Source organism: Euwallacea similis, chromosome 7 (genome assembly GCF_039881205.1).
Source record: "Euwallacea similis isolate ESF13 chromosome 7, ESF131.1, whole genome shotgun sequence".
In the NCBI taxonomy this organism is placed as follows: Eukaryota; Metazoa; Arthropoda; class Insecta; order Coleoptera; family Curculionidae; genus Euwallacea; species Euwallacea similis.
Genome location: NC_089615.1, coordinates 5048054 through 5072908, shown reverse-complemented (window position 1 = coordinate 5072908; position 24855 = coordinate 5048054). Strand labels below are relative to the sequence as shown.

At 34.7% G+C, this 24855-nt stretch overlaps 1 protein-coding gene across 23 annotated transcripts; it reads right to left on the bottom strand.

Moving 5' to 3' along the window:
* Positions 1-43: 43 nt before the first annotated feature.
* CrebB (Cyclic-AMP response element binding protein B) lies at positions 44-23557 on the bottom strand. Of its 23 annotated transcripts, none has more exons than XM_066392042.1 (8): positions 23323-23554; positions 19889-19977; positions 12883-12957; positions 12077-12223; positions 9821-9950; positions 5547-5639; positions 2473-2604; positions 44-2131 (listed from the first exon to the last, which is right to left on the bottom strand). In XM_066392042.1, exons 2-8 carry the CDS (start codon positions 19955-19957, stop codon positions 1908-1910), a joined length of 870 nt encoding a protein of 289 aa, XP_066248139.1. In that variant the 5' UTR covers positions 19958-19977; positions 23323-23554; the 3' UTR covers positions 44-1907. The 23 variants fall into 23 exon arrangements, with proteins under 23 accessions (XP_066248139.1, XP_066248135.1, XP_066248137.1 ...); XM_066392038.1 differs by having other exon boundaries at positions 23392-23552; XM_066392040.1 differs by having other exon boundaries at positions 23266-23405.
* Positions 23558-24855: the final 1298 nt, after the last annotated feature.

Below are 24855 nucleotides of genomic sequence, written 5' to 3'. Positions count from 1 at the left end.
GAATAATTTTATTTAACCTCAACAAAAATTAAAACAAAATAAGAACATATTAAAATATTCCATTTATTTTTTTTTATAATTTAACTAATACTCATCGTAACATCTATTAAATTATAAATTGTATTTACAAATCTTTCTAACTACAACTCGCTACCAAAATAGATTCACCTTATTACAATAAAAACATGTCTACGTTACAAACTCGTTCGGTACATTTTGCTGCTGTAAGTACGAACTTGGTTTCAATTTGATTTTTTTAAACATCAAGGCTAACATTGATGTCTCGCTTATGTGTAAATATCGAAATACATTCCCTGGAAAATCAAATAAATCTAAAATTCAATTATCAAGTGAAAAATAATGACTCCTCAAATTGAATTCACAGGTATGTATTCCATAATGCGTTAAATGTACTTTGGAGAAGGTCTAAGTCGGAGTAAAGTGAGAAATATGGTATTTCTTATTTTATTTATCTATTGTATTAAACTTCATTTTCGTTGATGTTTGAAACGACAGATTTTTTTGCTTGACGTAATAATAATCATACCACTAACGCAAGGAATTTTGAAATACCTTAAATAACGATTTTATTAAGCTTTGGCGGTGCAAAAGTAGTTGGTATTTATATTAATAATCTTTGATATGTAAAAATACAATATACTATAATACATTTACAATATATACAAACCTTAATAAATTCATTTTGTACAACTTTTCTCTAATGACGCATCAAAGAAGTCAAACGTAATTATCATTGTTATTCAAATCCATAAAAGATATATCATGCTTCAGGCATTCGTTCGATGTGAGAAATTTTTGGTCAACAATACATCTAATTTTAAAATATTCACTGTGTTGAACAATTTTTATGATTATTTAATGCGTCATTAAAAATACATATCTATACAAGGCACTCTCGCAGGTCCTAACTGAAACGTAAATAAACCATCGTTAAGTGATAGCAAAACAAAACAAGATTTAAACGTTATTTTAGAAATATACTTGCAGTATACAGGGTGTCGCAAGTATGTGCCGTTAAGCTTTAATTTGCGCAGAAGAAATTCTGAAAATTCTGTCGAGATTTTAAAAATATTTCAAACGTAGGACTCGCTTTAGATTAACATTGACAACATCAGAGAATAGGAGGAAAATGAAATCTGAATATAAAACTGAAACCCCCGTAAAACTGCACGAATAGTTAACGATTGAAAGTGGCAAACATTTGTGCAGGAATACAGTAAAGGGAATGAAAATCAGTCGAAGAAATTTAACTATTAAGTTGCGAAACAGAACGGCGAAAAACAAATTAGACACGGCTTTTAATATGACAAAATAGTAAATTGTAGGGACGTGTGGGGACATGAAACGTAAAAGGGAACTAAAGAAGTGGGACTTTTATGGCACATACCTACTTAAACCCTCTTTACACATTTTTCAACAAATCTGTGGAAAACAAACTGGAATTCGACCGTAAAATACTCCAGAATGCAACTCCCAAAAAATTCACTGATCATAAAACTGCAAATATAGAATTATGTACATCGGCTTATAAAATTATATCTCTTGTCACAAGCCTTTTTCCAGTAAGACATTAAATTACACACGGTCCAAACTAAATACAATTATGCTCGTTTTTATCGTTATTCCGGTACATTAGCGCCAACTAATGTATCATTTTTCTTACCATACGTGGTGGCGAATTTCTCTTTCACCTACCAAAATTGCACAAAATCGGTATAAAAAATTATGTAACTAGAAAGACCCAGGCTTAATTAACCTACAAGACAATAACTGGTAAGACCCATAAGTTTGTTGGCCAAGTCCTTCACCAATTCCAAGCGTAAAACACGTCCCAGGTCTCCGCAGAGTAAACGATCCCTACACGTGATTTTGCTGCGCAATTTGTCTCATTCTACCTTTTGCTGGCAGTACAGTTCCTTGAGCGCCTTCAATTCGTCAATAAGAGCCTTGTTTTGGTTCTCTAGGACGGCCACCCTGTTTTCTAGGCATTTGATGTATTCTTTCTTTTTTCGTCTGCATTCCCTTGCCGCCTCTCTGTTTTTAAGCAGTCTAATTTCCCGTTTCCTCGCCTGGTCTTCGCCCCCACCTTGACCTATGCCCCCCTGCACCACTGAAATAAAAAAATCCTTATGCAACAAGCGGTGATTACTTAGTAAATGTTAAACACTGACAATAATAATTCTCAACCTGACTATTTTAATAGCATTTCATTTATTCTGAACTTCAAAAACAAAGGGTTTGTTTTGTAACAACTTGGGCTTAGTAGACACTTTTTTTCGCATATAGAAGCAGAAATTCTTTTCCATACTTTTGGGGTTAATTTTCTTTGGCAAATACAACTGCTATAGACATACGAGTATACTGTCCAAGCAATTCAAGTCTGACCACCCTGCACATTCTTCCAAGATAATAACTGGAGAACTCATTGCTTTTATTTTAGAATTTTCTTACCAGGTACAAAGAATTCTTGACCAGGTGAGTATTGAACTATCGCTCCACCCGCTGCCGCGTTGGTCATGGTCAGCGTATGAATGCCTTGACCGCCTTCCCCACTAGATATCTGTATCGCGGTGGCGGGCAAAACTGAAAAAGAGCTATTTTAATCGATTGAAATATGTGGAAAATGCGAATCGAAATAAGTATTCTATAGAACTTATTTGAAACTTTGTCTCCAAAGACACTGCCACCAAACACGGGTTGAAGCATCTGTTTTAGCATTTCTGCAGATGTAAGTCGCGACTATTTGAAAAATTTACGAAAGTGAGATGATTGTTCACGTAAAAAAATTAAATCATAACTTTGTGATCTAAAGAGTTTTTGGTAGACTAATTTACGACACACAGGGTATGGGAACGTTAGGGTTCGTAAATTTATATTTTAATGGGGGCTTACTTCTCGGCAAATACCCCTAATGGCCTTCTTCGTTAATTCAAGTTGTTGAGGTGAACCTTAAAAATCTCCATAGGGTGTATCAAAACATTCCAGGTCAAGACAGCCTTGAGCGAATCGTGTTCACCGCATGCATATCATATGTAAATTTAACCTTGAATTAGATTTTAACGAAACTAATTCAATTAAGTTACGACATTCACGTTCGCCAATCATTTTACAGCACTCCTGTCCAGATATCTTGAATTTTTGATACACCCGTTATGTTGCTGTTATCAAAACATTCACAGACTTGTCGCATGGCAATGTACTGTCATATGTTGTTAATTTAGTGATCAGTCCTCATGAGCCTAAAAATGGCAGGCGTAATGTAGTTCAATTCCAACAATTAGACATTCTCCACCAACCTAATTGTTTTCAGTTAAAAGAACATTTTCGCTATCATTTTTACGCTCATGAGGGGAAGCCGTAAGGTCCACTTTACTTTGAATTTAAAGAGAAGTGGTGTACAAGAGCCGAACAAAAGAGATAAAAGTAATACTGTTTAGACCCACACGAAGTAAGCAGAACAGCAGTTCTAAACAGATGCTTCATTCCATTAAGTATTATCAGTTTCTATTGTGATGGATATCGAATGAACCTTTGGTGTAAGTTGGAACTGAATGCACCAAGGAGAGTGCTATTAAAGCTTCGTTGATCAAAAACCACAAAGCAACTGACAACAAACCATTTTGATGCAATCGGCTCGAACTCAACGTTATTTAAATTCACTTAAGATTTGGGTGGAATCGTTCTACAGTAAAAAATTAATGTAAGTGTGACAAGTAAACTGTTCACAAAACTAGTTAAAACGACCCATCTTTCAATAATTTATCAGAGCTCGTAATTCGGAAGCTTGCGGAACGGAAATATCTTGAAAGTCCGTTTCTCAGAAGGTTATTGACGAATCTTAAAAAAATGTCATCAGTGCCATACAGAATAAAGGAAATGCCATGCAAAATTGTTAATTTTCAACCCATTGCATTTGGTACCTACGATAACGCCATAAGTCTTGTTGTAATATTATTTAATGGTTTTGATCGATATCTTGGGACGTATTTCGCTATTTTCCGTTTTTGAAATAATTAGAATAATTATAGGGTATTAAAAAATGTAATTCCTTTATTTAATTACTGTATAGCATTGAAAACGTTTTTCAAGGTGAATGTTTGTCAATGATTCTAAAAGAATTGGACTTTCGGAATCTTTTTTGTTCCTGCGAATACGCCCAAGGCCCTTCAAAACGCGAATTCTAAAAACTAACCGAAAAATGCGCCGTTTTAAGTATTTTTGTGAGCAGTTTAAATTTATTTGAGAATGACAGCAGACACTAAAACCACACATTCGACATATGATTATGATTTCAACCGAAATGATCAATGTGATTCGTACACTCAGCTGGTTTGGTCAATTATCTAACGGGTGCTCACTAAAAAAACTGGCAATAAGCGGCGAATCGTAAACGTAGGCCGTTGATTAAATCATTTCCATGCACGGTTTGCGACGAAAAACATATTTTTAGTTCTGTCAGTGGAGTCCGTATTAGTGTGTCATTGAATATAAAAAAAATGGCACGCCACTGCTTTTTCATAAAATAAAAATCAGTTTAGAATCCTACATATAATTTGGAAGAAAAAAGCTCTTTTTCGATTTTTCTGTACAACGCGCGGTTTTCAAGTGAAATGCAAGAAACCTTTTTAATGAGCCTTTAAAACTGGCTCGATCGCGCTGCCTCTTATAACAAAAGTTAATGTGCCATGATATACAATGAAACATACAATGTGTCCCAAAAGTATGGAAAAGTCAAAATGGTGCTTTCAACAGATCCAGAATATGATTTTATTAATGCACTTTTTCAGGTCAGTTCACCTGAACAAATCGTTTTTCATTTCGTAGGCCACGATAATGAGAATTCCTCCACCCAAATCACTTATTGCACGCTTATCACATACACTTAACTCTTAGACCTAATTGCATAATTGCGTGTTAAGATTGGTTTGAAGCCAAATTATTAAAATAATGTTCAACTTTCACTGCAACCTAGTTTCCATGGAATGATTAAATTAAAGCCTAAATAGTGGTCAGATTCTTGGTCGCTATGGAAATTAGCTTGATGTTAAAGTTAACAGCACATTAACAATTTGGCCCTTAGCTGAATTAGAACTGGTATTTGATGACAAACTGCTCCAATTCGTGCCATGCCTGCTGGGAAAAAAGCAAAAAATCAGAAAGTAATTTTGACAAATAAGTTTGTCAGATTTAAAACGTCATTTGAGACAATAGTTTGTCACTAACTTTTCTATGTTTGTTACATTTTACTGTCATCGGCAGCTATAAACTTCCCAATGGCATTCCTGTAAAATCATTTTCACTTGTGACAATTTAAGACAGCACTGTGAAGCGACTCACGCACCAGTTCTGGTCCAACCGAACCAGGATTGAACTGCAATTATATCTAAATTGGACTTAAAAAGTTGTGCATCTATGTTACCTCTACAGAATTGAATACTGATAGTATAAGCAGTGCTGCATAGCATGGAAAATCTTTTAACACCAAACTACCGCATTACTAGAAACTCTACATGACAACAACTGACCTGTGTGGTATGGGATTGAGTGTGAGGATAATTCACTGTCTGCCTCCGAGGAGTTTGGCTCGACCTTGGGCTCTGCGAACATCGTAACATAACCTTCAATTTAGAAAATAACTAACTGCATTACGTTACTTTGTGTTTAGAAACTAAATTTGGTCACAGCCCATTGTTTTTCCATAAATCGACAAAATGAATGACTTCTTTCTTAGATAGATGATCCCATACCACATGACTTTGGTTTTCGTTACGGACGAAAATGAGCGAAACGAATAACAGGTGCTATTTCATATAAAAATTGGTAGAGTGAGGTACAGTTGTATAAATTACGGTTTAAATTGAATATGTTAATAAATTTAACGAATCTAAACAGGGGCCGGGTAAGTCCCTCAGAGATAATGTGTGTGGTGCAGCGATGTGCAGGAAACTGATATGTACAACTCCCTAAAATTTGTAACGTTATTAGAGATAGGAAAAACTTTCACTTATGACAAAGGTGTGAAACTTCATTCAAACTGAAAATTATCCTTAAAATAATCCGTAAAAAGGTAAAATTTATCACAATGATTTGTTGGGACTACCTGAAGAGTTTTTGAAAATTAAGTTCCCATTCTCAATGCCTCTTTATTTCACACAAATTATCATTAGATATCAATTATTAACAGCATCTCTCACTGGCCGAACTAGAACAGTGTGAAAGCATCTCTCTATCATTTGTTACCTCAAAGACGATATAATAACATTAGAGAGGATTTCTCTGCTGAGATTGTTGTACGTTGCTATAAGTCTATTTTTGAGTTTCGCGTCACTTTCTTCTAAATTAAAGCGCACCTCAAATAAAATATAATATAAAACAGTTTGAACCAACCACTCAGTGCCGCAAATTATTCTTGAAATAGCACCGGTATTTTGGAGTATAAAATTTCATGGCATACGTCTTGCATGCAATAATAAAGAAATTAAAAAAAAACCTCTATCCTTTAAGTTAAAACAATGGGTTTGAATATTGGTGAATTCAAAAAATATCTGTATCTTGTGCAAGGTAAAATAATGGACTTTTTTTTTGAATTCACACTTTTCCTATACTATATACCCTGTAAGCAATCAGTTACTCATTCGTAATACATATTAGAAACGGTGTCCTGAAAAAGAAGGCAAATCTGCTAGCCCCATATTTTTTAGTATAAAAAATCTGACGAAAAAAATTCGATTCCTATTTCTCAAAGCTTTAAGATTTACAGAGTGTTAAAGGTTTAATTTAATCTTTTTTCTTCCTTATAAGTCCTATAGTTTTTGAGATATTCACTTACAATTTAAAGAATGTGCAGCTTATTAAATGCCTACATACACAGTATATTTAAAGCTTTGGAAATAAGAATCCAATTTGCTATTCCTAAATTTCTTTCTGCTCAAAAAATCTTTAGTTAGAGGTTTGATTTCTTTTTTCAGGATCCTGTAGTAAATATGTTTTTTTGCCAACATTTGAGAGAACTGGTCACTTCTTTGAAATAAATTAACGAACATATCACTACAATACAACATGCAAATCTCACAACAACCAGTGCTAATCTACCAAAACGTTATTCAAATCGTTATATTGCCAAGTGAATTATTTGCACCCAACTATCATCATGCAAGAATATTTTCCTTTCTTTCATAGTAACACTATCATAAAAAAATCAGTTGAGGGCCTGCTAAAAGTGCATATTATTGCATATGAACACTAAGGATATGATCTGTACAGGATAAGAATATACAGAGTGTCAATTTGAAACTTCGAACCCCTATTATTTTGAAACGGGATGGATTTTTAAAAAATCGCCGGAACAAGTCGATTTTGTTATCGGGGGGGGGAACAATTTTTATGTAGAATTTACTGTGCTTCTTTCAACCCTGTATCCCTGCGATTGAAAAGAAAAAAGCCATAGGTGCATGTGAGATCGGACAGTGCAGTGGGTGCTGTGTAGAAAATAAGTAGTAACAGAAATCTCCCTTCTGAAGGGCTGCGGAATGACAGTTTTTGTTAAGAGGATTCTAAACGGATCATAATTCCAGAAAACTTATTTAAGGTAAGGATGTTTGATCATTGTCCCTAATTGAACTTCGCTCAATATTATTTTCTGTGTTAGTGATCAATTTAAATGGTTTTTGTCATTGTTTATATGTCCTTCCTCAAGTATATACACGTCGTATATTATTTCCATGGCTAGACCGACGAGCTGTATGCTCGCAAAAAAGGGTGTAAGGTTATTTTAATATTTGGAGGCCATCGCATCGTTGTCATTCATTCTATGACTCGTACCGATATCGATTCCTAGATGATTCAGCCGAGTGGTAGCACGATAAACAAGATATTTGAAATCCGGAATAAACTAATCATCGAGTTAGCTCGAAACGAAGGCTCCCCGATTTCAATGGCGGTGTCCGCGGTTAACATAGGTTTTAGTTTGTTAATTATAATTTAGGAAATTAAATTCAATGTTTTTGTGTTTCGAGTGTCAACTGCATGCGCCTCTGGTTTAAGCCGAAATTATTTGTCAATTTTGGCTTTTCCGGAGACAACTTTAACAGTTTCGAAGATTTTTTAAGTATCGAGTACGTTGTCCACAAATGTGTTATTAATAAAACTTTCGAATTCTAGACAATTTGGTGGAGAAGACGTTGTCCTTGCAGGAACGTGACACGATGCTTATGGCTATTGTCCGTCAGAGATTTAAATTTATTAGACCACTTACTATATGATTTAGCCCTTAAAGTTTTAAATTTTAAGACTGGCACAGAAAGTTAAGGTTGGTAGTAGCTTTATCTTTATTATACATATATGTATATCAATTTTGAACACGACGTATGAAATTCTAAATTAGTATTGTTCTCGAAAAACCTTACAGTTCGTTGTCCATCAATTCTTCTTCAATTCTCTTTGGAATAGGAAATGTATTTGTTATTTCGTAGATGTATGTTTGCATAATGAAACTGCTGAATTGAATTTGCAACATTTCTCCTATTTTACTAAATCTGGAAACATCGCATGTTTCATTTCTAAAATCGATCATCTGTATCTTTACAAAAGGCAGGTAGTACCGATATCACTTCGCAGGTGATTCACTTGGATGTTAGTGCGGCAATGAGCAACATGTATCTGTGCACGCTGCATTAATAATCGGGATAATCGGGTTTTCTTTTGTTCTAAAGACTCTTGAGATGCGCCGTTAGTGTATCCATGACTTAGTGAGTGAAAGTGGGTGGCGTTTAGCTGTCAGTTTGTGAGTAAAAGTGGATGTTTTGCTGACGTGATTCAGACTCAGGTTTTTGATGCTCAGGGGTGAGTTTTGATTATTGTTTCTTGTGGTTTCCAGTTAAGTTTTGTCAGGTCAATGAGTACAACATAATTAGAATTTTAGTTGAAAGTCAAAATTATTTGTAGTTTTGACTCTTCTAAAAGGTACTCGGACGTGTCCGAAGAATGATATTGCAACATACGCCGTTTCGAAGATTATAAAAAAATAATTTTCAGATCTAAACTATGCACGCCTCTGCTTTATGTCGAAATTAATGCGAAACTCTAACAGTTTTGAAGTTTTTTCTTCAGAAATTAATGTTGAGTTCTTCTCAGAAATTAACATAAAATTTTTTTGTTTCAGGTATTAACTGTGTACGTCTGTGCTTCATGTCGGAATTTATTCGAAACTCTGATTTTTTTTGTATTTCAGGTTTAAACTTTGTACGCCTCTGCTTCGAGTTTAAAGTAATTCGAAACTTGAATTATTTTGAAAATTGTTTTTTAGGAATTAATATTGAATTCTTCTCAGGAATTCATATTGAATTTTATTGTTTCAGGTTTCAACTGTTACTAACGTTAGTACTAAACTTACATTATTAAATTAAAATCAAATTTTTAATTTAAAGTTCATACCTACCCAGAAAATGACCAACTTCTACCGATAATTAATATAACACACATGGTATCCTGTATTTAATTTTCATAGATTCCGCTTTTTCAGAATTTCAAGGGTTTCAAAGCTTCATTGTTAAGTTTTTAAAAAGAACAAGATGAAAGGGTATGAGAAATTTGTGTTGTATAATAATTTATATCAGGTATAATTTTACCATTGTTCCATACACAGCTAGCAGACTCCTCAACTAATATTGGTTTATAACTAAGCTTTAGACCAAGAAAATTAAATTAAAAAATGAAGAAATGAAGAAATTAGCTTTTGTTATGTAAGACCAGGCATACAAATCCATGGAAAAATAGTAGTGGGAAGCCGCAAAGAACATACCAGCTATCTCACCCCCTCCAAGATCATTGAGTATCTTACGGTATGAAGGCCGCCTGGTTAGCAGATCGTGCCTTTTCTTTGGAGATTCTTCTTCGGAATAACTCTCATCACTCTCAGGAGCTTCAACTACCTGGAAAAACATAGTTAAATATAAGTTTCACGGTGCTAACTCAACATCTGATTAAAATTAAAGGTAAGTAAATGTAGGACGTTGATTAAGCTTTTTGCTATCGAACATCTGACTGACTGCTGATAACAAACGAATTGATTTAAGATATATCTCTAATATTTCAAAACTTATTTCACGTTTTTATTTAATGATCACCCTTTATTGTAATGCGAAATATAGGGTGTTCCATAATTAATATATTACCTACAAAAACTATCCATATTCATTTTTTTTAATACGGATCTGTGTTTTTTATTCATTTTTTAAAAGCCGTTGACCTCTCTAAACTCATGATATGGTATAAATTCTTTAGTGTTAATAAAAACAGGAAACTGACAAGATACTTGAGCACTGTTTGAAGTTGTTGCTTAACATCAAAGTTATACTTGGTGTATTATGCTCAGATGTTAGTGCATATTCTTCGATCTTTAAAAATATGTGCTGTTAATTTTTTAAAATAATAATAAAACCAAATTTGACCTTTTTGAGTTTGTTTCCGAAAATTTTCGGAATTATTTCGATTTAGTTTAAAAAATCATTCAACATTCAAATGTGCAACTTTGTCTCAATTTAATCTACTCTCTGTCTCGCCTAATTTCAAAAATAATAATGCGTTAAATTTGTAATACTCTGTAGAATATCTATCTAATTTCCTTTGGAGACGTATACAGGGTCTAACATATTATTGTGGAGATATTTTAGGGAGCGATAATACTCTGAAAAATAATAAAAAATCTAATAGGCCCCTAATCAAAAACACGCCATTTGCTGCGATGTACGGGGTGGTAAAGTTTCACATTTTTTCTCATATTTTGAGTTTTTCTCACGTATGTCTTGAGTTATATTTTTGAAATTTCGTACACCTATTTTTTTCAGGACTCGCTACAACAAAATGTCAAGATCGTCGGTAGCTATAAACAGGATGTTATGTTTTTTCGATCATATATTATTTTATGCTTTGTACCTTATTTGGAACACCATACATGAATGTTGATACCAATTTAAATTATTTTTTCAGTTCTTTAGCTTCTCGATAACTTCAGTATTTTCGTATCTTTCACCGTTTTCGTAGAATTCAAAAAATATTTATTGATGCAAACTAGGAATGTAAAGGAAGCAAGGGAAAAAATAATCATCGGCTGAGTTACCAAAATCTAAACGAAAATAAAATTATAAGAACTGTTGATAACGTCCTCATACTAAACGCATGGTTCTTTGCCACCCCATGTATTGAAAATGGCGCGTTTTTGGTTCCATTAGCATTTTGTTATTACTTTGCAGAGTACTATCGCTTCCTAAAATATCCCCATGATAACATGTTACACTCTGTATAGAACAGCGTGAATGCATTTCAACAACAATAAATTCCAAGTTTTAAAAAAATACGCACTTTCCAAATCAGGACATTTCAACATCGCAGTGTCCAAGGTTAACACACTAATCCCAAACCAATTTTGCCGAATTACATCATAACACACTAAGGTACTTATTTTACACAACCATTAAATTGTGACGTAAGCTAAAGGTACGTTTATAGACCAAATATCTAACCTCTTACCTTAATAACGACGGATTCTCTATAATACACAAAATACACATAATTTCAAAATACCGGTAATGAGGCTGAGACAAATTGCCATGTACCGATGTAGTTACTTTAAGTTTTTCACGAAAGATCATGAGACCATCCACTCGAAGACGGAACTCTGGACTTTTCTAATTTCAGGCAACACTAACAATGAATGGTTCAAAGGCAATGTAATTAACATAAAATTAATTAAAGATATAAAAAGTGGCAAATGGTAACTACGGTATGACGCTCCACAGACGTTACGAGTGTTTGTTGAATAACAATTTATAACTGTGGCTATCAACGCCGGAAAAAACGTTACTTTATTGCTTTACTTTTAATATTGACGTCATAGTACTTTTGTTTACTCTTCGAAATTACCTACTGTTGGATATAGTATCAATTAACGTTATGTTGATATATTGCCGTTGGTTGATAAGAAGAGTATGCAAAACTTGTGTGGTTATTAGTTGCGTTTTCGTGTTTAAACAAAGAAAAGGTCATAAACGGGACTTACCCTTAACGTTTGCAAACTCCCTTGCGTGGTCTGTATGACGGAGTTGGGTTTGCTGACTAGAATAACGTTTCCTTTGCCGAGTATGGGTTGTATATTTGCTGCCGTTTGAATGACCGATTGCTGATTTGGTTGTATCACACTTTGTACCTGAAAATGGCAATAAAATACTTACTTTAAGTTGGACAAATAGCCCTGAATAGTACAAAGAGCATAACAATGGTAGACGCATAAAACGTAGTAAACTGCGCAAGATGATTTCATTAAAACGAGGTAATTGCTTTTTGAGCTGCTCTGTATTTTGGGTGGGAAAAATGTGTAAATAAAATATGAAAAACATAAAACCAATTGGATTTTTAGCAGCTCACTGAATAAAATTCCTTTTTACATGTGTTGACGACTTACTTTATTCCTGAAAGTGCAAAAACATTCTTCGATACCCTCAAAATATCTCAGTCACATTACGAACTTAGCCCAAAAATAACAAGAAATGCCATCATTTGTGGGTTAGAAGGGACTGCCGCTTCTGCCAGAAACGTCCCGAAATGCATAAAATCACTGGGTTTTCCGCATCTGTTTGGTAAATAATTTAAACAATGGGTGACGTCAAAGTTTCTGACTTATATAACCACAGCGTAACTCGAGTAAACACTATAGAAGACTTCTTTATTCCCAACATCAAATCGTTTTTTAGATCAATGAAAGTTCACAAAGAAATTCTCTCTCAGCTAGCTCTTTTCCTTCGACTTTATTACACATTAAGCTCTAGACAGTTTTGGACAAAAAAGCAACTCATCCACCCTACTCACCGGACTTGGCTTCATGTGACTTTTTTTTGGTCCCTCAAATGAAAAGGGATATGGAAACGAAAACGTTTTCTGGACCTGGAACATATATGAAAATAAAAAAAAAACGATATGACGGTTTTAATTTAAAACAAGACGTGGAATGTTAGTGAAAAATTATGTTTATTTCTATGTATAATGAAGAACGTTTCTTGCATACATTTTAACGTGTAGTTTATAACTATGTAGTTTCTGTTATTTTTGGGCTACCTTCGCAGAGGCAACGAGTTCCTTTTTTGGGACAACCTTCTGTTTGAATAATAGGACACTTTTCGAAAAACAATCGAATAACTCTTTTTTTATGGGTTATTTAAAATCAATCGATTAAAATAAGTAATGAATTTTTGCTGTTTTTGCTTGACTGGGTGGTTACACAAATCAGGTACACTCTAATGTTCTGTTTGTTGATTTAAATATTAAAACATAATAAACATAATTTTATTGCCGACGATATTACATAGTGACCAAGCAAATTCAAGAACAAGATAGTTGATTGAATTTAACAAAATAGACTACTTAATTGTTGAAAGTAAATGAGTAAAAGCATTTGCCCAGTAGTCATGCTCTAATTCACTTCCCGAATAGCCCATCTGACCTAATTTGTTTATACTGAGTAGCAAGTTAAAAGCCTTTATAGGTCTGTAATACGGACCTCTTTCAAACAAGGTCGTACTGTGAAAAAGAAAAGCAAGTGTTCGTAAGCAATTGCGAGCAATTGATTAGTTTTTTCTAAAAACCAGATGGTAGTGTGAGTACCAAAAGTGTGGTTTGTAAGAGGCTCCAAAACGCAGATATAGAAGACATCATGGTATCCTTTTCTGCAGCTGAAAGATTCACAATACCAGCAAACGAATCCCAAAAAATTATACCATAGAACGTAACTGATTGCACACCAGCAAACTAAAGGACTTAACACGGCCAAAAACACCAAACATAATCTCCTACATATGAGATCGTTCAAAGAGTTAAGAAGCTTCTTAATATGTTCAGCAAAGCAGATTCTGATCGAATCCGACACACAAAATTCACGTTCTCACCATTGGTACACCTTTACTTCTGGGGGTTCACATAGAGATCCATTAGCCAAGTATGCGGACATATATAGAACTGAGCAAAGTCGGTTTTTAGTATATCTAAAATTAAATTATTTTCCAAGTACCGGCGATATATTTCTCCAGCCGCTCAAGAGTCGCACGGGGAAAAGCTGTGAGGGCCATCAAATGAAAGAATCACAGAAATATCCGAACGTTTAGTTTGATCATTCGACATTGGTTCGAACGGGAAAAGTTTTTCAAAGTAAGTGAGGAATGTGGAAACGGTCTCAATCGATAAATAGTGGCAGAATTTTCATACTTCAAAAGCATTTAATTAGAGATTTTTTTGCAGGAAATCCACAAAACCGTACTAACGTAGACACAAATTACAATCACTTCCTTGCATATTTCTCTTCTGCTCAGTCCTATTTGTAGAAAAACACTTCACTAAACTCTCACATCATTTAAATACACATAACACAGATGTCGTTATTTTGCCTAATTCTTCTTCACTGTTCAGTAAAGTCCCTACTGTTTGTGTGCAGACTTATGTAACATATTACCTCATAATCTTAAGTCAATAAGTCCACGAAACAATTTAAAAGGCATCTAAAGAGCTACCTTTTATATAGATTGTTCTTTGATGTTAGGGAATATTGCGAAAATTTGTAGTAGGTACCTAGTCTGCATTATGGTCGTTTTTACTTTCACTTTTGGTCTGATATTGTAATTTCTTGCGATTTTCGGAAAATGAAAATGGGTTTTGATTCGTTTTGAACGCGTTTGACAAGTATATTCCGGTTAATATACAGGATGTTTCATAACAGTACATCTGTCTCTGGACGATTTTAAGGAAAAAGTTCATATGAACATGAGCCCATTTTCGCTTCTTGTCTAAGATATAGAGTGACATTTTTTTAAAAGTTTTTTCTCATAAATCTGTTCCGACATTATATATTTTTTGGAAATTTGGAAGCTTAAATAGGTGTAGAAACACACGGTATAAGGAAAAAATCATCCACAGATTTATCCCCTGAGTTTTTGACGTATTATTATGAAACATCCCGTATAATTAATTACATAATATACAAATATAAATATAAAAAAATAATAAGTTATATAGTCAACCCCGATTTCTCAAGATTTTTTTCGGTAGAAACTTGTGCTGATGCTTGGTAAAGAACATTAAAAGAATCCAAATATTCGGAAGGCCGATCACAAAGTGCTCTTTCGAAGAGTTTAGAAAGGCACGGTAGATGCAGACCTATAATTCCTAACACTTGTGGAATCGCCATTGTTATGATTTGGGACTACTTTGGCGCATTTCAAACTGTTCTGAAATTTACTTGCACTTTATGTCTGATTTATTATCAGTCAATGGTTAAAATATGAACTGGGCAATATAATTTAATTTGTAAATAGAATTTCGTCAAAATCCATTGAAAATTTATTTGATAGGCTCATCGAGAGTATAAAAATCTCACCTTCATCCGCTGGTTTAAAGAAAATTATGAGATATTGAAGAGTCTAGAGCGGAAGTGAAGCGCCGGTTGTCAGCTGGAGCGCTAAATTGCAAACTGAATAGCTCGGCAAAAATTAAAAAGATTATTTAGAAATACAAATGTATTTTTTTGAAATGCAAATTAAATTTCTGAAATCTCTGCACAATTTCCAAAATTTATTTGACAATCTCTAAACAGCGTCTAAAATGCAGTGAAATTAATATTGTTTCTGCTGGTTTCCATGAGAATTGGCGAAAAGGATGATTTCAATAACAAAATAAATTGATAGGCAGTAATATTTCTGTGGCATTCTAACTCAGCAATTTTTTCTGTAGTTACTAGCAATTATGACAATTATAAAATTATCTACTTACTAAATGCAATATAAACATTTATTATAGGAGGAAACGTTAATAAAAAATACCATTATTCCATACTCTCGCAGCCAGTATAATAAAAGGATTATTGTATCTGTCGTTTTTATATTAAAAATAATTACCCAATTTTTAGAAATTAAGAATCAATTATTCAAATGTCGAAAAAAAATCACTGTTTTTTAATCACATATTTAAAATTTAACACAATTTTGCATAGAATTCGTGCCTTAAGCCTGTTTATTCAGTTGTTGCATAAATAACTGTTAAAACCGTCCAAATAATATGAACCAGTCTGGCTTTATTCCATGAAGATATTTACAGGGAGATGACGAATCGTTAGCGTGAATTGACCTGATAAAGACTAAAATTTAGTCCAAATATCGGCCAATCTTCGGCAGGAAATTTGGTGGTTTCGATCAGTCCTAAACCTGCTAACCTTGCTATAAGTGATACTAAAATTTTTGCGCCTTATTCGACATATTTTCACGTCGCTAACGAATCTGCAGGAAAACAATCAACCGGCAATTATTATAAACAAACGTTCCTACTTTGCAGCCATTTAAATTGCGCCACTGAACGAGACAATAGATTCTTTATTAATTAATCATGACTCGAATAAGTCAAAAATAAATGTTTCGTTGAAGGCGATCAATTTGAAATATTGTTAAATAACCAAAATTAATAAGTATATTGTGCCGAAGGATGGTTTTTGTCGTCAACAGCAAGATGAGTTTTTAGATAGGCCAGAGACATTACTCTTAAAACGCTTAATGCAATGAGTACTACCGAAATTATTTTTAGCCTCGTAGATAATGTTGAATAATACTTTAATGGGTTACGTTTGATTGACGTCACTGGTATATGAGAACGTGAAGCGTGGCATTACAAATAATTTGTTTACATATTATAATAAAGAATAACGAAAAACTCTATAAACTCACATCTAGACAACCTGCCAAATGCTGTGGGAATAGCTGGATATCTGAGTCAAACGTGTCACGTTCCCAGTTCAACATACCGCAATTTCCACTGAATAAACTTAAACTTTTTTACCAACAAAACGGATTAAGCAATTGCTCAGAGTTCACTTTTCACGACACTTGTTTGCGCAAATAATAAAGATTCATAACTAGAATATGTGAACGATTTGAAGGCAATAATAAAATTATTATTTCAAGTATCTACTCAATGTATCATTGAGGTCTTGTGAAGAATTTGAAATATGTAAGTTTTATCATTTATTGTATTTTTGCACGGAAAAAAAATGATATAGGGCTAATCAAGATTGATAATGTAATATACGTTATTCCAACTAATTAAAAATCTTGGCTCGCCCTAGAAAGCAGATGTTTTCCCCTGTACAAATGATTGGCAGTTTGCCATTGTTACTCCCATTTGTTAGACTTCTAAACACACTAATTTGTCAAATTCGGGCACTGTCACTATTGCCATCATCAGGTTTTCATGGCGAACCAAAATTTTAAATCGGTTAGAGTAACTTAATATATGATGTTTATCTTGATGTAAAAAAAATAATCCTGGTTATACAGGGGATTGCGAGTTTGTATTTTATCTTGCTGGTATTTTGTGAAACTGTGGTTAACTACAAAAGTGATATACATAGTTCGCATTTAACCTCCTTGAGGACAAACTTTAGTACATTTTCACGCTCGATTCAGTTCTGACTGACTCAGTACTAAAAACATGTAAAAAAATTTGAACAATTCAACATTAACAATATTGCCAGTTTTTTCGTTGCTATAATGTGGAACCATGCCTAACTCTCCTAGTTTATTTTCGAAGCCCATGTCCCATAAATAAATTTATTTATTTATGGAAAATATGCAATATGCAAAATATCTGGACTTTAATATTTAAAACAGAGATATTCCGGGAAAAAATTAGTTTAATTAAATAACTTAATTTATGGGACAGTCCCTTGCTATTTTGGTTGATTCTCCTTCAGTTTTTCGTAAACTAAATTTTTCCCAGAAATTCTTTATTTTAAATGTTAAAATTCAGATGTTTTGCATAATCAATAGATAAATGATTTTAAAATTAGCGTGCTTCCGCATTTTAAAAATTTTGCTAATTTATCACTTTCTTAATTCTCATGACATCAGCAGCTGTGTTCAAATGCCTGTTTTTATACCTCCTTATGTACACATAAATAGTATGTACATAAGAACTGCCTAAAACACTTCAATTTAAACCGAGAAAACTTATGTCCAATTTGTCGATGCAACCTTTCAGACCTACAAGGCATCTGAAAAAGGGAGATAACAAAAAGAGTGTAATACCTATAAAATTGAATTACTAGAATCTTTCTCCTGAAATTGGAGTTCGCTGGCAGTGCCTGCGACACATTGTAAATTGCTTGTGTGACAATGAAACAATGGGGCACCTTCACAGTCGTTGCCGGGTGCACGTCGAGTGTGTCCAGTGAGTCCGCTGCCCGACAAACTAATGCAAAACACAACTCAATCTACTGACTAGATACACTCGACATTCGCCCGACAAAAACTGTGAACGCGCCCATGCTGTACTGGCATGAAGCTGTCTGTCGGTCTGAACAAGACAGAGCTAGTCCTTTACAGCAGAAGCAAGAACAGAGAATTCAAGCAACCTAGGCTATATGGGAAACTGCTATTACCGAGTTAGAGGTTGGGGGTGATCATCAACAGTAAGCTATGTGGAAAAAAACGTGCAACAAGACAACAGCACTAACACGGCAACTGTGCAGGGTAATTGGAAATATATCAAGTCTGAATCAGACTGAAAGTTTCCTACGACCGCCAAACTCTGGAGTTTAGTGGCCATTCATGGATAAGACCAGCTTTGTATTAAGGTTGGTGAGACTACAGAGTGGTCTGCCGGGCCACCATCTCTGCAATCAGAACCACAGCACAAGATAGGAAGATGGAGACTTACAAACAATGGAAACAATCATTAGGTGAGAAAGAACAAATTCGCGGTTTTGCAGACAGCGGGATGTAAACAAGCCCAAGATATATTGCCTGACCCAGATTCGGCCAAGGCATAATAGTGTTACTGAGGAATCAGCAATCAGAAACCTAGTGGAAGTCCGGCAGAGGAGTCCTCATAGTACAGCGTTGGAGTGTGCCATAGGTGAGCAGGTCTTAGACACAGGGTTTTCTTAGCTTCCTTTCTCCTCCAGGAGAAATTGCAAGCTCTTGAATACAATAGAAACTCTCCTTCTACATGGAGTGAAAAGTGGTGGATTGTGGAGCGAAATGGACCGTCAAAAACGTACTCACGAGGCTATACTAAGGGATCGACATTTAGGTGAAAGTAAGTCCAAAAGGTGTCCCTTAATAAATCTCTCATACAACAGATTGACTTTCTCAAAAGCGAGAGTATTATACCTTCATGGCAAATGTTCTCTTTTCGCAATCATTTCTAATCACTATGGCGCAAAAGTGTTTTTTTTGCAATAAACTCAACCAAACTTGTTTTTATGTGTTGTATGGTTCGAATGTGAACTTTTTCTTTCATGTGAGAGCCCAGTGGCACTGGAGGATTTTTCATTAATTACCAAAGCCGATTGTGGTTGAAGTGGTTGCCAATTTGTAATAAAATATCAATTTGTGCCGCCACTCCTGCGGTGTCACCAATAATAACAATTCTTGTTTGAGAATTATAAAGACGCTTGTAATTACGTTATGAGATCGCAGCTGTATATTGCAGTCTCAGAACCCAGAAACAATGCTTGAGGGAATTAGAAATTATCTTCCCTTTTTGTAGTTAATAACCGGCAGCTTCAAAAGTAATGATTTAAATAAATAAATTTTCAAACCCTTTGTGATGCGATTTCTAAGCGAATATTTTCTTTGCCTCTGGAACAGTTATAATTAACAAATAATGAGAAGATTTTTGTTAATTACTGTTCTGAAGCTTGGTTGGTAAAGAATAATGAAAAGGAAACTTAAAACGCAGTCTGGGGTCATGCAACCCCTACCTGCGCTTGGGGTATAGTGAGCTGAACAATGTTAGTAGCCGCCACCAGGTGAGGTTGGGGGTTAGTAGTAGTTCCTACCGATGATGCTATGGGACTCTCCGGGGCCGTTGTGGATAACGGATCGCACTTCTCCTCAATGGCGTCCATGGTCTACAGCCTTGCGGCGCCTGGAAAATAGTAAGGAATCATCAAGAGTAAAACAAGCAATTATGCATATTCTAATAGGCCGTAATAGGAATTCCACTGTTAAATCCTCTATATTTATTATGAAGATATTTTTGAAACAAATTGGAAAAGAGTAATAAAATTTGGTGGGGGTGATGTCAATTTACCAATTCTACATAGGCTTCTGAGTCATTGACAAACTCGTCCTTGATAGTTTTATCGGTATATTGTTTACGTAAAAATCCTGATAGTCAGATAAGAAGCTGTTTCTGAAGAAAAAGATATAGGCACAATGAATAATCAATGAAGTATATTTTACTAAATATTTCGGCAATGAAAAGCGTTTTTTCCATATTTAAATTAACTAATCGGCTGGATTTGATGTCATAATTCTGGCGATGAATCACCCTTAGATGCAAGTTGTATCTAAATATTAGTTTATTTGAAAAGCATTATCTTCACGTGTCATAGTCGTGTTGGTGTTAGAAACCAGTTTTAAATTTGTTTTACTTAAATATTTCTTAACTATTCTTTGTTCAACTCAATTTAAGTGAAAGACTTGAGTTCTTTTTTATTATTATTTAGAACCGACATTGTATTCATAGGTCTAATAAGGTAACAACTAGCATGTGGTTTGAATAATTCCAACATAAATTTGCCACCTCGAAAAATTCATTTGCCGGTTGAAAGCTGAATTAGGAGAAAGAATTGAATTAAAAAACCTATAAGATTCCAAAATTTCCACTCTCCTGACACTTTCATTCTGTGCATTTCTGCATTCCCGTGTGGGAAATGGCACTTTCCACAAGTTGGACATCCTCTATTGAACAAGCGCTGAGAGCTATTCGAGAAATGGCATAGTCATTTGGAGATTGTGTAGCAAATATTATTTTTAGTGAGTGTTGATTCTCCAAAAGGGAGTATTAAGATATTTGTCTAGTTCCTACTCTGGTGGGCATTGCAAACCGTTGTTTGTGGAACGAGGGATATTGACGTTATCTTGTTTATTTATTTTAGACACGGTGGATTTAACATTCAAAAAATATAGATTTCATATTTCCGTGCAAAAACAGTATAACACCCGCCACGCCCCATGTTTTGCCGCCTCCAATTATTCGTGATGAAAAATTCCAAACATACAGTATTACATTGTTGAGATATTAGAATAGACAGATGACTGAATTCTTATAATTATTTTAAATAGACAAACTCAAAATACAACTTTTAAGCGCCTCGCACTTAAATCAGAAATATGTACTTGTCACCTTAAACACAACAAAAACCTTTATAGCACTGAACTAGTATGTAATTTAAAGGGCTTCGGTCGATGCTAGGGAGTCCCAGATATTTAGGGAAGCCCCTTCTTAGTCTACCAAGATGCAAGTACGTGTTACAACTAGTCCCTCTATTCACTCTGCAAAACCTGACATTTAATTTAAGATTTAATTTAAGTGTTCTCGTTGAGTGTTCATTCTTGCAGATAGTAGAAAGTAGTTGGTTTCTTATAATTATTGTCAATGTACTTCGCATCATAGCAAAGTATCTGTTGAATCCACAATACTCTCATTTTTCTCTTGTGGTATCGCCGTGATATATTACATTTTCACTTCCTATTCCTAGAAGCTATGTACAGGATGTCTCGAGTTGGAGAGTTTTACTGGGTATCTCACTTATTATCGGAGTTAGGGGTATAGCGTTTTTGCAATTTTGTGTTTGATTTTTATAAGATGGAAGTTGACAGTAACCAAAAAGTTATCGCCACCTGTTTTGCCACCTAGATATAGGGTGTTTTTCGCGGTAGAATCTAGTGGCAAAGTTTGGTTTTTATTATTCAGATTTTTTTAAGGGACACCCTCTATTGGCTAGTTTTGAATCATTTGATTGATATAAAAGCTTATACAAGTTTTCATTTTTTTTTGAGAATTAAGAGTTATTTTATTTTTTTAGTGGGCTGCTAACAAAACAATTCAATATATTTAAGAATATATAAGGTGCTTCATTAAAAACACAATTGTAGCTAAGTGTGTCTAAACCATATAGTATAGAAAAAACTAAACTATGCCGCTGGATTCTGTGACTAAAACTTTATTAGAATACTTGTATAAATGAAACACTGAGGAGTTTCAAATTGCAAATTTTCCAAACTACCCTGTATGCACAATATGGTAACAATTTTTCTGTTATTGTCAACTTTTAGTTCACAGAAATTTAGCATAGCTTGGCTACAAAACACATGTCTCTAACTTCAATAATAATTGAGACATTCATGCAGTGAGGCCTCAGTGTGCTCCACTTGTTATTGAGCAAGGCTTTGTGGCAATCCATCAGTTTTTGTTATTATTTATTATAAGTCTAACCCAGCAATCAAGTACAACCACTATCAAAGCACAAACCAAGGGAGACATCCTGCAATCTTACTTAGTGAGATCTGTTATCTGATAATGATTGATAAAAGTATGGAGTTCTTGCCAAACTTAAACCCTCTCTTTGAACAGCAGTGGGGTCACTTGAGTCAAAAAGTCTGAAGGATATCAATTACACCCCTGCAATGAAACAATGATGGAGGTATGAGAGCAGTATTTACCAATCTCCTTGCTCAGCCGAGTAGCCTCTTTGAGGCATCAATAATCAACTGTCAAAGCGTATAATTAAAGTAATTGATTATGTAAATGTTATTTTAGCTTAAATTTGACTGGTTTCGGAGACGCCACAAATATAAAATTTTTCTACGGATGAAATTTGCTCTGAGGCATGTCCCTGTAGACTCAGCAGGATGACTGCCACAAGGATGCGAGTGTTTGAGGTTACAGAACAACCTGACCAACTAGATGGGCAAAACAGGGGGTAAGTGCTCGACTTGTTTAGTCACAAAATAACAACTTAAAAACAATTGGAGGAAGGTGTATTCGGCAGATTACATCAGCAAGATAACTGGCAAACGCCTTGTGTTGAACACAACAGTTCTATTGCCGTAAGCACGTATGAGATGACGTAAATGTTTACCCAGCCATTATCAGAGCGCAAAATTAGGAATTATCGGTTGTTATACACACATGCCCACAGCTACAGACATAACCCCAAAGCTGAGATTCAAAACCCAGTGTGCTGTCACTGAACGGCGTTTATTCTTGCGTTAATTTCGCTCACAATCACTTTTTGCGTTATCACAGAATCACGTCGCATTCATTTGTAGCGGGAAAACGTGCACTGCGCGAATTCGGACGCAATTCCTTTCTACTAGCGGATCTAAATTTAAAACCTATTCACAGATATGACGCCATATTCACTACCTTTTGGAGAAAAGCGGTAAAACAACTTGTCAGCATTTTAAAGGATATCAGTGGCACCTGTGAAAATTGATGCAAAGGGCTTCCTGGACCGTGTCAGCCGTTGATATTCTTCAGCTGGGCACTTACCACTTACGTATTCCTCGTCACAAGTTTGGTGCAATCGGAGTGGGTAAACTGGGTATACGTAGTAGCCACGTCAAAATTTCTGGGCGGTCGTCACGAGAAAACAGCACGAAGCGTGAGTGCGCGTCACAGAAATGATGGCGGCTAGGACGCAACAGGGTTGCCGCGCAACGGTTTGTTCGCGGTAATCTACTGGGCTTCGCGTAGGAATCTACCGGGTCTCGCGGTAGGACGTGCGAGAGTGAAAGTTTTGACGGCGTTAAATTTGCGGCTCGCTACGCAAAACGCAAACGCTGCGGTGGTACCTAACGGAATTGTCTACGTGATTTACCACGAGCAGCATTACCCTTGCCCATTCGCATTTATGTCGTTTGAACTCGAATTAATTGCTGTTAGAAATCCACACATATGACAGTGCGTTTCGCTAATTTGCGCTGAAGTCGCAACTGCAAAATGTGCGTAATTACAATCATACCATTACAGTAAAGCACCATGGTGATGTGCTAATCATTTCTCTGTGTGCCTGAAGCACTAACCACTTAACATTTTCTCCTTATGAGGAAATATCCCGGTTCGTCTGACTTGGCATGTTTTCCAGATGAGGTCCCAATTTTGCGTTAAATGTGAATTTCTAGTAAAAATCACTATTGATAGAAATATTTTATTTTTAAAACTTAGGCATTATCAAGCATTTAATTACGCATATATACGGCAGCATAATCTTGTTTTTGGTGATAACAGCCCTTGCAAATATTAATTGATTAACTGTTCATTCGCCAAAATGTTCAGAAATAAATAAAATCGTATATTTTTTACTTGATAATTTGTTGTTTATTCAGCTATCTTTCTCTTTTTGTAATGCAATGATAGATTAACAATCAAAATTTCACAAAATGCATCCACTACACCAAAAAATCATTTTTTCCCGCCACACCCGCGAAAGTAAGAATTCAGGTTTTCTTCGCCAAAATATTCAGAAACAATAATTTTCTCAGAAAATGTGTTTTTTACCTTAGTATTTGCCTTTGGATCACCAATTTTTCTCTTTTTGACGATTCTGAAGTAGAATAATAAGAACATTAAACAGAAAAAATCTCTGAACAAAACATACATTTTGGTGTAAAAAGTAAGTAATTCCAAGAAAATTACGTTATTTCTGAATGTTTTGGCGAATTAAGCTTTTGTCAGTTAACATTTTCAGGCGCTATTGCTACCTGAAACAAAATTATGCACTCACATATATGCGTAATTAAACTTCTAATAGTTCTAAACTTCGGTAGTTAATAAAACAACCAGAAGTTGAGGTGCAAAATTATTTTCTTATGAGCGTCATATTAGCGTTTCAAACAATATGATTGATTTAAACCAAATGCATGTATTGCATCCTTTATACTATCAATACTTGAGCTATGTAATACATAATTCATATTGTTACTGCGCACAAATATTCACTCGTGATCCTGTGCT

Coding starts and splice junctions, on each gene's coding strand:
- CrebB (XM_066392033.1), bottom strand. CDS start 16,847: ATGTTGAACTGGGAACGTGACACGTTTGACTCAGATATCCAGCTATTC. Junction 12,958..16,772: donor ATTTGGCAGGTTGTCTAGAT/GTGAGTTTATAG, acceptor TATATGTTCCAG/GTCCAGAAAACGTTTTCGTT. Junction 2,605..5,546: donor CTCAATCCCATACCACACAG/GTCAGTTGTTGT, acceptor GCTCTTTTTCAG/TTTTGCCCGCCACCGCGATA.